Source organism: Octodon degus, unplaced genomic scaffold (genome assembly GCF_000260255.1).
Source record: "Octodon degus isolate 3935 unplaced genomic scaffold, OctDeg1.0 scaffold00019, whole genome shotgun sequence".
NCBI classification, from domain to species: Eukaryota; Metazoa; Chordata; class Mammalia; order Rodentia; family Octodontidae; genus Octodon; species Octodon degus.
The window spans coordinates 12,547,716-12,560,287 of record NW_004524595.1 but is presented as its reverse complement, the minus strand read 5'-3'; the positions used below and the strand labels follow the sequence as shown (position 1 = coordinate 12,560,287).

General features: G+C 47.7%; 1 protein-coding gene across 4 annotated transcripts; it reads left to right on the top strand.

The window, feature by feature from the left end:
- The first annotated feature begins 653 nt into the window (after nt 1-653).
- LOC101582800 (b(0,+)-type amino acid transporter 1) lies at nt 654-9,884 on the top strand. 4 transcript variants are annotated; one of them, XM_004627565.3, is made up of 7 exons: nt 708-1,519; nt 6,063-6,196; nt 6,361-6,490; nt 7,275-7,399; nt 8,569-8,656; nt 9,167-9,428; nt 9,596-9,884. In XM_004627565.3, the coding sequence occupies exons 1-6, from the start codon at nt 782-784 to the stop codon at nt 9,392-9,394; spliced, it is 1,443 nt and encodes a 480-aa protein (XP_004627622.3). In that variant the 5' UTR covers nt 708-781; the 3' UTR covers nt 9,395-9,428; nt 9,596-9,884. The 4 variants fall into 4 exon arrangements, with proteins under 4 accessions (XP_023566891.1, XP_023566890.1, XP_023566889.1 ...); XM_023711121.1 differs by lacking the exons at nt 7,275-7,399; nt 9,596-9,884 and having other exon boundaries at nt 700-1,519; nt 9,167-9,330; XM_023711123.1 differs by lacking the exons at nt 6,063-6,196; nt 7,275-7,399; nt 9,596-9,884 and having other exon boundaries at nt 654-1,519; nt 9,317-9,395.
- Nucleotides 9,885-12,572: the final 2,688 nt, after the last annotated feature.

The following is a 12,572-nucleotide window of genomic DNA, read 5'->3' as shown; positions in this document are numbered from 1 at the left end:
TTTCTTTCTTGCTTGCTTGCTTTCCTCTGTCTTTCAGCACTGGGGATCAAACCCAGGGTCTTCTGCATGCTAACCAGTCACCCTACCAGCCACATCTCCAGAAAATTACAATATTTAATTTCTATTAAAACTCTTTTTGTTGGCCATGATAATGTGTGCCTGTAATCCCAGCTACTCAGGAGGCTGAGACAGGAGAATTGCATGTTTGAAGCCAGCAATGTAGTAAGATCCTATCCTGGCATTAAAAGGGCCAGATGTTTTCTCAGTCATAGAGTGCCTGCCTACCATGTGTGAGGCTCTGGCCTCAAACCCCAGTACTACCAAAATAAAAACAAAAAAGACACATACTTAAATAAACAAATAAGGGGCTGGTGAGATGGCTCAGTGGTCTAAAGCACCTACTTAGAGCAAGCTTGGCAAAGCACAGGGACCGCGGTTTGATCCCCCAGCACCACATGCCAGCCAGCCCCGCCCCCTGGTGGGCTGGTCTGGCTACACATACACACACACACACACACACACACACACACACACACAAATAAATAAAATTTAAAAAAACTAAATAAACAAAAGCTGTTTACTTTGACCTTTGTGGGACTGTGCTGACCAGCAGCTCCTGCAGACGGCATAGGCCAGCAGAGGCATAGGTTGGACAGGTGTGTAGTCAGGCCTTCTAGACCACACTGGACTCTTTGACTGCCAGATCAGGCCGTACACTGTAATCATTAACTACTTCACAAAGCTCGTGGATAAATGCCAGAGCTTTTGTTGGCAGTCTGAGATGGAGAGACAGAACAACAGAGGTGACCGTGATGAGGTGGCAGTCCCAGGACTGGCCCTGCAGAGACAGATTGGGCTGTGGAGTGCTGTGTCCATGGTTGCTGGCTGTATGATCGGCTCTGGCATTTTCATGTCCCCACAGGGGGTGTTGGTCTACATGGGCAGTCCCGGGGCCAGCCTGGTAGTGTGGGCGGTGTGTGGCCTCCTGGCTATGCTGGGAGCCCTGTGCTATGCTGAGCTGGGGGCCCTGTTTCCTGAAGCAGGCGGGGAGTATGCCTATATCTTGCGCACATTCGGCTCCTTGCCGGCCTTCATGGCCATTTACCTGTTTGAGCTGATGAGAAAACCAGCTGGGGTTGCTGCTGTCTCTCTGAGCTTGGCTGAATATGCACTGGCTTCCTTTTACCCGGGTTGCCTCTCCGTGCCCAAGGCTTTGGTCAAGAGCGTGGCTGCTTCCTGCATCCTGGGGCTGATGCTGGTCAACCTGTGGAGCACACGACTGGCTACCATGCTGACAAATGTGTGCTTGGCCGCTAAGCTGTTCTCGCTGCTGGTCATCGTAGGGGGTGGGGCTGTTGTGCTGGGTCAGGGCCAGAGCCACCCAGAGGCGTTTCAGTTTGCCTTCCACAACACCACACACCAGTTGGGATGTGTTGGCATGGCTTTCTACCAGGGACTGTGGTCTTTTGATGGCTGGAGTAGCATTCACAATGTGCTGGAAGAGCTCAAGAATCCAAAGGTGAGTCCACAGTGCTGCTCCAGGGGTGAATCTTGGACATCAGCAGCTCCATGTCTGGGCTGACTGAGATTATGAGCATGGGCTCCCCTCCTGCACGCATGGGACTTGAGTGCTAGTCCCCCGCCTGTTCTGATCAGCTTCTGTATCTTAAGAAAGCAGAGAACTTCATACTATCCCAGCCACTATCTCATCTTTCTGCCCTGTGAGAGAGGCCCTTGTCACTCCATTTGTTTTTTTTTTTTTTTTTTCATGTGGGAAAACTGAGGTTTAAGGAAGCAAAATTAGTCTTAATTCTAATTAAAGGCTAAGAAGAAGGCTGGGGAGATGGCTCAGTGGAATAAGCACTTCTCTGGCAAGCGCAAGGGCCTGAGTTCAATTCCCGGTTCTGCAAAGAAAAAAAAAAGAAAAGAAAAAGGCTAAGAAGAGTCCATGCTTGGTGACTCCGCTTGGTGTCTCCTGGCTTGTTCTACACAGGTCTTTGTAGTAGAGCCTGAGGGCCAGCATGGGACATAGTGTACTTTGGGACAGGGCAACAAGCCAGTCCTGCTGGAGCACCCCACCTGTGAACCTGAGGCTGATTTGTCATTGCCGTGGTGGGGACAGGTCTGCAGGGCAGCTTGGGATTCAGTTAGGGCACTTGGATCTTTGATGAGTTAGGACACTAACACTTCATTATGAATGTATTTGGTTAGGATGTTAGTTGTGTTTTGTTTTATTTTTCCTTTAGGAATTTTCATGACTTAAGGAACATTACAGCTGTCTGAGCATTGGCAGAGGCTGTCTGGAGGAGGATTTGGGAGATCTTGGAAACTGAAATCCAAAAGGAGACAGACAGACAGACAGACAGAGCACAGAGGCAGAGACAGAGACAGACACTGACACAGAGACAGACACAGAGTTGGGGCAAAAGTCAAGAGACCTGCAACCTAGTTTTTACTTGCATGTATAATTTGTCATTCCTTAGCTCTGTGTTTATAAAGTGGGGCTGATGTTAACAGCTGCCTGCTGCCTCTGTGGGCTCCGGGGTGTCATGCACACCGACTCGTAACAGATGGTTTGGGATCTGAGTCCTGGAAGCAGTTGTACTGCTGTCGCTCCCAGGTGAATGTGAACGTGTCCTCAGCTTGCCTCTGGTCAGGCTAGAGGCTGCAGAGCAGAGGCTCTTGCATGCCACAAGGACAGAAGGCCCTGTCCCTGGGGGCTTGGAGAGGAGCAGGAACCTAAAGATGTGTGAGACAGGTCCGCACTCAGCACAGGACTTGGCAAAGCTTCTCTGTGGAAGGCCAGAGGGTTACAGCTTGAGTTCTGTGGGTCATCGGTCCCAGCCGTGACAGTTTAACTCTGCTATAGCTTGGAATCAGCCCTAAATCAACAGAAGAGTATGGCTGTGTCCCAATGCCACTTGGTCAGGCTGGATTTGGTCCCCAGCTGTAGTTTGCTCTCCAGAGCATTTCTGATGAATGTGGGTTTCGCAGGAAGGCCTAAGCTCATCCTGAAATGCTGGCATTGAGATTCTGCTCTAACATGGTCCTCTAAAACATGCACTAGGTAGATCTCTATTTTATACTTTCTTTCAAGAAACCGCAATACCTGTTCCAAACCCAGACTTATGTTCAGACTCTCTAGGATGGACATGTAGAATTAAGACCCTTGAGAATGAAATTAGAAAATATCACAGTTCTTGTGACATCTTGGCCAGGGGCCTATCCATAACACAACTCTAGCTCTGCCACTGTCACACCTCATGACAGGTGGGAAGTTGTCTAAAGAGAGGTCAAGTTCAGACACATCCCAGGCCTTGAGGCTGGGTCTTGCATGCTGGGAGCTCACCTTGCTGAGGGTGTCCCCCAATGAGCCCGTGGGAGGGAGAATGCTGTGTACCTAGGCTGTGGGTGGCTTCCTGTGAATCTTTCCAGAGCCAGATTCCAGGGTGCTGAGGAACCAGCGCATGCTGTGGTAGAGCAATTTCCTTTGTATTCAGATTCCTGGGTTTTAGTTCTGGAAGGGACCTGAAAGGAACCAGCTTGCAGGAGAGCCTGTTGCCATAGTTTTTGCTTCACTCTCACTAATTGCACATGGCCTGCTTGGGGCATGGGTAAAAGACAGAGCTGAGCTGCCAAACGAGGCTTCCTGGGGGAGGACACTGGAGCTGGCCTGGCAGGTGGGTGCGGTGCGTGAAAGCAGAGCTTTGTAGCAGCAGCAAGGACTTGAACATGGGGGCCAGCTAGGGAGTGCACATTGTGTCCCCAAGAAAGAAGGGGAATGAGGGCAGCAGCATCATTACTGGGCCCAGACATGGGACCTGCTGCAGGTCCTGAGATGACTGCTCTGCCCCTGGTGGCCCCTCTTCTCTCAGGGTCTCTGCCTTCTCACTTTACTGTGGGCAGCTCTCAGCTCTGGCAGAAAGATCTGGAAACTGCTTTTTCCATAATGGTGAAGAGGAGGAGCCCATATGTTGGCCAAAGAAAGATGCTGAAATGAGGGGAGGGTCCTATTTAGGGAACCAACAGCAAGCTAATGAGGTCTTCAATTCTGTTCTCATCCCTTGACCTTCTCCTGGTTACCCCTGCTGGAAATTCTGTGGCTTCTCATTTGCCTGAGTCTCTCCCCTACTTCAAGGAGAGCCTGGGGGACATCAGCAGGTTTTTGAGACTAGCGGTTGGCTGGTGAGATTCTTACCCTGAATAACTGTATATGCTGGTGCCCATGAGCCAGGCGGCTGCACTGAGGATGGTGATGTGTAATAGAGGGGTCACACTTGGAGTGCCTGCCATCCTGGTCTTCTAAATACATACTTCTTGTCATGGCATACCATTTATTGCCATAATGTCTCTCAAGTAAAGGTTTTTGTTTTTTTTTTTAAAGGGTAATTAATGAAAAAAAAGACACAAGAATAAGAAAAAAAATGTCACAAGTCTGTCCTCTTACAATTCTGTATATGGTTAGATTTCTAAATTTCTTTGTAAAAATATGTAAATGCTTATTTCTACTTTTTAAAAATTATTTTTCCTGAGACTGGGTGTGGTGGTGCGCACCTGTAATCCCAGCTCTTGGGAGGCTGTAAACAGGTGGATCACTGTGAGTCTGATCTAGTAGTGAGACCCTGAACACCCTGTAGACCCTTCCCTAAAATTTAAAAAAAATTTATTTTTCCTTCATATCCTGTAAGGACTTAAAGTTCAAAATGTCAATATTTGATGGGAAATACCTGTTCTATGATATGCCAAAGATGTTTGATATTTAGACAGATAGGATAAACCAAACTGCATATACTACAGGTTAATAATAAGCTTCTCTTCTGGAGGGTTAACAACCTAAGTTAGCAGGGCAGCCAACATTTTGGCCCTAGCCTTTCAAGGTCAGTGAAGACTCAGGACATAGGAGAACCTGTACTATAACATCATGTAACTCAGTTGTGCTCCAAATTTTCTGATCAAAGAGATTATGGAGCCACAGAGGAATGTGATCGATGATGTACAGTGTGCCTGGGGATAGTCACATGGAGAGAAAAAAACATTCTCTCAGACTTTCACAGAGAGCAAATTGGTCAAGCAATGGTTGTGACTCATCTTCATGGCTGACACTGACAAAGGATCTACAAGGGGCGGTACAGGGCTACAGGATAAATCCTGAGGGTACTTAACTGACCTTGCCAGATACAAAAGTTACATTTCTTGTTATATAGGTCTTGCTTTATCTTGGTCTTAACCATCCAGCAGAAAAGTATAAAAATGAAGTATCTAAAGTAAAGCCATATTAATATGATGAACTGTAAAAGTCTCAAGTCAATAACTTCTGAGGATAACCCACTAATATTATAGACTGCTAGACAGTGTTGGATTGTTTAGCTGAATTTAAACACCTTAATATTTAGATGCCAATAGAATATCCACCTCTGACAGGACTAAAAAAAAGGGGGGGATACAAAGGAAAGATAATTTTGTATTTATATATATAAAATAGGATAGATATACAGCTACTTCCACTTAATTCAGTGAGAATAAAGAGGTGTACTAATAGTGTTTGGATAGGATATCTTGTCTGCTTCTTGTACTATGGATAACCACTAAGAAGATAACAGTGTACAATGTATTGATTATCCTATTAATCAGCTTTGAAACTGTCTCATTCATATTTGTTTCTCAATTAAATTTTAAAAAATAAATAAATGAAAATTTTAAAAAAGAAAAAAAAACTACGAAAACAAAAAAACCCCAAGTAAACAAACAAACAAACAAACAAACAAAAAAAAGAGAGCCCTGCTTAAGGCTTCCTATTCTGAAGGCTTTGGTGACCGCTTCTCTCCCTGCCTCACCCTGTCACCCCCTCCCTACCTCTACTCCCCTGGTTGTGGCAAGAACCCTGCAAAAGCTCACAGCTGCGGCCATCGTGAGCCCACAGAAGAGGGCACACAGTCGTCATCCCCAGGGCTTCCCACAGTGTCCTGTGGCAGGAAGATCTCAGTACTGTGCTGCAGACCTTCTCATGGGGGCCTAGAAAGACTTTACTGGCTAATGTGTGCCTTTCTCTTCCCAACCTGCAGAAGAACCTGATACGGGCACTGACAATCGCCATCCCCCTGGTCACCATCTTATACATCCTGGTCAATATCAGTTACCTCCTGGTGCTGTCACCTCGTGAGATCCTCTCCTCTGAGGCTATAGCTGTGAGCTGGGGGTAAGCAGTGTCCTTGAACATCAGACGGATGACTCCAGGGTAGGGCAAGATGTGTTCTGTGGGTACTGGCACTTGCCTTATGTGCTGCCTATTCCACTTTCAACTTGTGACCATGATCTGGGTTACAGCTAGAATTCATTCCCTCAATTTCTCTGTTGTCCTAGGAACCAGGTGCTGGGCTCCTGGGCCTGGATGATCCCTGTGGCTGCCACACTTTCAGCGCTGGGTTCTGCCAATGTGGTGCTCTTCAGTGGCAGCCGTGTGTGCTACGCAGCTGCAAGAGAGGGCCACATGGTGAGAGATGGGGTCTGGGCCCACAAGGTGGTGGGCAGCAGGAGGGGTGCAGGCAGGCTGCCATCTATGCCTTCTCCTGCCCAAAGCTCAGCACATAGCTTGAACCAGGGCTTTCCCAGTGAGATGCAGCTCTCTATTCTCTTGAGAACAGCACTGAAGCATCTCACACCTCTCATGTTTAACTCTAATCCTCTTACGTCCAGGCTTAGGGTGACGCAGTGTGGAGGGCAAGGTCGATGGGGGTATTTGTGCATCACAAAGGGGCAGAGGGCCCCATGGACACATGACAGCCTCTTCCACCAGAGACCCCTTACCCCTGTATTAGCTTTTCCTGTAAACATGATGTTGAATATCTAATGCTTTTCATTGTATCAGTCATGGCCTTTTTTGTTCAATCTGCTTCTACTGCACCAAGCCCATTTCTATCTCAGGAGCCCAGACTAACTCAGTAGGGACTCCATGGTAGTGACTCAGGGTATGTGTGTGCCCCTCAAGTGGCAGTAAAGGGTACGGGCAGCCAAGTCACACTGAAAGCCTCTATTTGTCACTCCTGCTCACATTTTGTTGGCCAAACATGCGGGCTTCCTGGCCCACATCAACCATTTTCCTTTCTAGGACCCACCTGTACCTACCCTGTCCTCTCCTCCCTGGGTATTCTTACCCCAGATGAAGGACAGAGTTCTGTGCCCAAAGGTTTTGATGACTCAAGGCTGGGCCCACTGGTCTCCCCTGCATGTTTATCAGGGTCCCCTGGGCCTGTCTGACACCTGACTCTGCTTTCCAGCCCCAACTTCTGTCCATGGTCCATGTGAGTCACCTCACCCCAGCACCTGCCCTGATATTCTCTGCGGCCCTGGCTTTGGTCCTGGTCAACCCAGGGGACTTCAGGACCATCGTGAATCTCTCCAGGCAAGTGAAATTGTCTCCCTGGCTAGGGGTGGTGTCCTCTATGTGTACACACTCACACACATGCACACATACACGGTCACGTCATGCACATTTCTAGAAGCCAGGCTCAGGGCCTCCTAGTCATGTTTCAGCCACTCCCAATCACATTTCCAAAATCAAGTGTGATGCTCTCTTCTCTTAGTTTGGGTTGCTCCTGAAAATTTAGTAAGACAATTTGTTCTCCAAGAAGCAGCAAAGATTTGGGCTGTCTGTCATTGTTTTTCTTTCTTGTTCCTATACTCAGTTGCTAAGATAATGTGAAGGGACATTCAGATATCGTATGGGGCAGCCCTTGGGTGTGGCATGATTTTCCCTTTGGGGTCTGCATCCGGGTTCTGAACCCGGCAGATACCTGACAGTATCTTGATGGGACTGAGAGCAGAACTGCACTCATCTGTTCAGGCACAATTCCTGATGGCATCAGAGCAAGATGTTCTAACCCCACTTTGCTGCTTTCCCCAGGACAGAAATCACAAGCTGCTCTGCTGGCCAGCTATAATTTTATGAGCTCATTTGAAGTGGGGTCAATAGGCAGAGCTATAGCCTGGAGGCCGAGCCCTATTCTGGGTACCTCGGCATTCTTAGTGAATTTTAAGGTATCACATGCTTTTTTGTTATCCAATTAATCTGGAACAGGATGTGCGGTGCATGGCGTGACCCTCTTAGGTACGATAAGTAATAGATATGTCTTTTTCCCATGAGAAGGAATAAAATTAGATGGTGAGGCTAAAGGAGAGAGACAACAGAGGGTTTTCAGGTGGGTATCAGGAAATGTGGCTGAGAACGTCCCAGCAGAGTGAGAACTGGGGTGATCCACCCCAGCTGGGGCCTAGCACTTGCCAACCCTGAGCTTCTTCAGAGATGGCCTGGGCCTCAGTCCAAGGGTACATGACATTTTTATTACATGAACATCAGCCACTCCAGTACAGACCAGGGGAGTGTGGCAAAGGGATTCTGTCAGGGTGCTAAGCAGCCCTCATGCCCCATCTCCAATAAGGCAAAAGCTAGGGTGGAAGGGGGCACACTCTGCTACAAGTGTTCTGGTCTTGCAGAGTGCAGGCTTCCTCGATGTCCCACAAGTTCTCCTCCTAGGCCATCAGAGAAGTCCTGATCTAGACCTATCCTTGCAGCTCCCTGTCCTGGCTCACCTATGGCCTCACCATCAGCTGTCTTCTGTACTTGCGGATGAAGACAAAGAATCTTCCCCGAACTTACAAGGTAACCTTGGGAAAGGTGCTCAGCTTTTTTTGACCCCAATAATCCTACATGAGGCAGGTCTTTGGCTGTGACCTCCTTCAAGGCCCAGAGTGTGTAAGGATGTGAGGGTTTGTCGATATCATTATTCTAAGTAGAGAATTTCTATATTTCTAAGGGATGATGGACAACCGAGTCACAAGGCATTAGCAGTGCTTCTTGAAGACTTGTTTCTCCTCAGAGGACCTACAGGGGAATGAGGAGAGATGAACACAGAGGGGGTGTGTACACAGGGTGTTCATAGTGCAGAGAAGCTCACACTGAGGCCCCAGCCCTTGCTCCCCATTGTGCCCCCTGTAGCCCAGCATATGGCTTCCCTAGGCCACCTGAGGTATCATGACAGTGACTAGAGGGGAAAAGCTGGTGGCAGGTGGGAGCACAGAAGGCAGGTGGTGAGGACAGGGCACAAGAAGCACTTCCTAACCCTTCATCACCCAGCTGTCTGGGCCTGAACACCCACTGTGTCCCCCGCAGGTTCCCACCTTCATTCCCGCCTTCATGATCCTGGTAGCTCTTTATCTGGTGCTGGCACCCATTGTTGACCACCCACAGCTGGAGTTCCTGTACATCTTCCTGTTCCTGATCAGTGGCTTCCTGGCGTATTTCCTGTTTGTCTACTTCCAGTACCAACCCAGGTGTTTGCAGTTAGCCACCCTGCATCTCCAGCTGCTCCTGCAGGTTGCTCCAACCACCAAACACTGACTGAGGGACTGGACTTGCTGTAGACCCTGCTCTTTGCTGAAGACCCCTTTCCTGCACAAGTGGCCTTACCAGTTTCTTTGTAGGTTGACTGCATAATTCTAGTCCGCTCTTAAGTGTTGTCACAGTTTTGGGTATCCACCACGACAGTACTCCCCCACCCTCTTCTCTGAGAACTCTCTTCAACACAGCCATGTAGGTGTTCCGTGATCTCCTGTCTGAATACAAATGACATTTTTATTGTATTGTTGCTGTTTGCAACATAGGTGTCCCTTCCTTGGGATTTTTGGAATGAAGATTCTGTGGTCTTATTATAGGCTTTAAGTAATTGCTGGAGCTGAAGAATTAGACACTCTGGAGTTTATATGGGGTCATCTTTCATCGTGTGGGCAGAGAAGTAGAAAAAACTGCTGTATCGATCCCCTGCACCACATGCCACACTGGCCCGACCCTCTGGGCACACTGAGCTGGCCACTGAGTCCAGGCGTGGTGGCGCACACCTGTAATCCCAGAGCTGGGGAGGCTGAAAACAGGAGGATCACTAAGAGTCCAAGCTGCATAGTGAGACCCTATACTGAATACATTAAAAAAGCAAAAAACTACTGTAGAAAAAACTACTGTGGTAAAAAGAAGGCAAGCAATGTGATGGTTTGGAAAAATTATGGGCAGATGAAATTTGGGGTAAAAAATTTGAGGTGGGGGAGATGGGGGAGGTCTGAGAGAGCAGCAGCAGCCTTGCCCCTGACTGCTTTCTGGCTCTTACCTTTTTCTTATGGTTCCTGATTGTTTAAGAAAGTACTGGTTAGGGAACCCAGGCCCTCATGAGTAGTAGGCAAGAGCTTTGCCACTGAGGTAAAGCCCTAGCTCTTTACTGCTTTGGGAACAATCTGATAACTTGCAATAAATTTCCTGACTTGACTCGAGTGAGTTTGGTTAGGCTGTTTCTTGCAACCAGAAAAGACTTGACTCTTCCAATCCTTCTTGTGCAGCAAGACAGGATACGACATAGTTATGCTTGAAGCTGCTCACTTGCTTGAGCAGGAAAAGAAGCAAGGGAAAGAGGGGTTATCGACCTGGGGCAAAACATTTGATAATTAAATTTCTACAAGAAAAGATCGTTGTGGAAACCAGAACTTCGCCTGGAGAACAGAATGCAACCAGTGTAAGGCCCCAAAACCTGAAGGCTTCCTCCCGCCACCCTTCCCACCCCCGGGGTGGTGATCGTGGCAGAGGTGGCCCTGGTGGCATGCGGGGAGGAAGAGGTGGCCTCATGGACCACGGTGGTCCTGGTGGAATGTTCAGAGGTGGCCGTGGTGGAGACAGAGGTGGTTTCTGTGGTGGCCGTGGTTTTGGTGGAGGAAGACGAGGTGGTCCAGGGGGCCCTCCTGACCTTTGATGGAACAAATGGGAGGAAGAAGAGGTGGACGTGGAGGACCTGGAAAAATGGATAAAGGTGAGCACCGTCAGGAGCGCAGAGACCGGCCCTACTAGACGCAGAGACCCCGCAGAGCTGCATTGACTACCAGATTTATTTTTTAAACCAGAAAATGTTTTAAATTTATAATTCCATATTTATAATGTTGGCCACAACATTATGATTATTCTTTGTCTGTACTTTAGTATTTTTCACCATTTGTGAAGAAACATTAAAACAAGTTAAATGGTAGAGTGCTGAGTTTTTTTCCCTTCTTTCAGAGATGGTTGTTTAACTAAGATTTAACAATGGGAACCTTTGTGAGCATGCTCAGTTATTGTGGAGAACCAAGAGGGCCTCTAACTGTAACAATGTTCATGGTTGTGATGTGCTTTTTTTAAAAAAATAAAATTTCAAATGTTTATAAAAAAAGAAAAGAAAAGATCTTGGGAACATTTCTCAGAACATTCAGGCAGTTATAGGACTCAATGGAGGCAAGGATCCAGAAATACCTGGCTGTCCAGGGGAGCATGTCGGTGAGAGTGGAGTGGATGCTATCTAGAGCAGACTGGGAGGGTAGCTCCAGAGTACCTGGGAGGTAACTCAGAAGATTGGCCAGGGAACTCTGATCAGCGTCTCTGCTTTTGAAAACTGGACCTTGACAGCCTGTGCGTAGCTTTGAGGCTGATATAGAAAAGGCCACAACATATTTAGGGCAGCTTCTATGAGTCTGCTTCTCAGTAAGGTCTTTTGCTCACAGTAATCAATGTTTTATTCTGTGACACCAACCAGAAATCTAATAATCCCATTCCATTCCATCCCATCCCATCCCATCCCTTTCTATCCCATCCCATCCCGTCCCGTCCCGTCCCATCCCGTCCTGTCCTGTCCCGTCCCATCCCATCCCATCCTATCCCATACTATGTGGAGTTAGCCCAGACTCTACAGGCTAAGATAGCCCAGGTCCAGATTGCTCTTTGCCAACCTTACCATAAGGCTTGGGGCCCCAGGCTACCTACTCTTCTGTTTGATGAGAAGTTGCAGGTTTCCATAACCTTCTCCCTCACACTTGATCATTTGTGAGAATGACTCACAGCACTCTCTTGAGTCCACTGTGTTTACGATGGAAGGCTTAGTATAAAGGATTCAGGCAGGAGCAGTCAAATGAAAGTGATGCAGAGGGCATGATGTGAGGGTCTGTGGAGCTGCTACATTCTCTTCTGGGGTGCTGCCCTCCCAGCACCTTGATATATTCACTAACCTGGGAACTCCCCAGATCCACTTATTTAGGGATTTCGTGGAGGTTTCTTTAGAAAAGCACAGTTAATGAAATTATTACCATCAATGATTGAACTCAATCCCCACTCTTCTCCCTCCCTCAGGCCAAGGGTAAGGCCAACAGTTCCAACCTTTGACTGGGAACAAGAAATAAATATTTACTTTCTATTATACCACACTCTGAATTATGAGGTGTGTGGTGTGTGTGTGTGTGTGTGTATGTGATACTGGGGAATGAACCTGGGTTTTCGTACTGAGATACATACCCAGCCCTTTTAACTTTTTATTTTGAGACAGGGTCTTGCTAAGTTCCCAGTCTGGGTTCAAATTGCTGATCTTCCTGCCTTTGTGATTCAGTTCTCGCAGAATGCTGGTTTTACACTTATGCGCCCCAGGCCCAGCTTGAACTGCGAACTTGTGATTAGCCGTGTTCCCAGGAACACTGCCACTGTGAAATTCTAGGCAAATCTTTGTGCCTCTTCTTCCCAG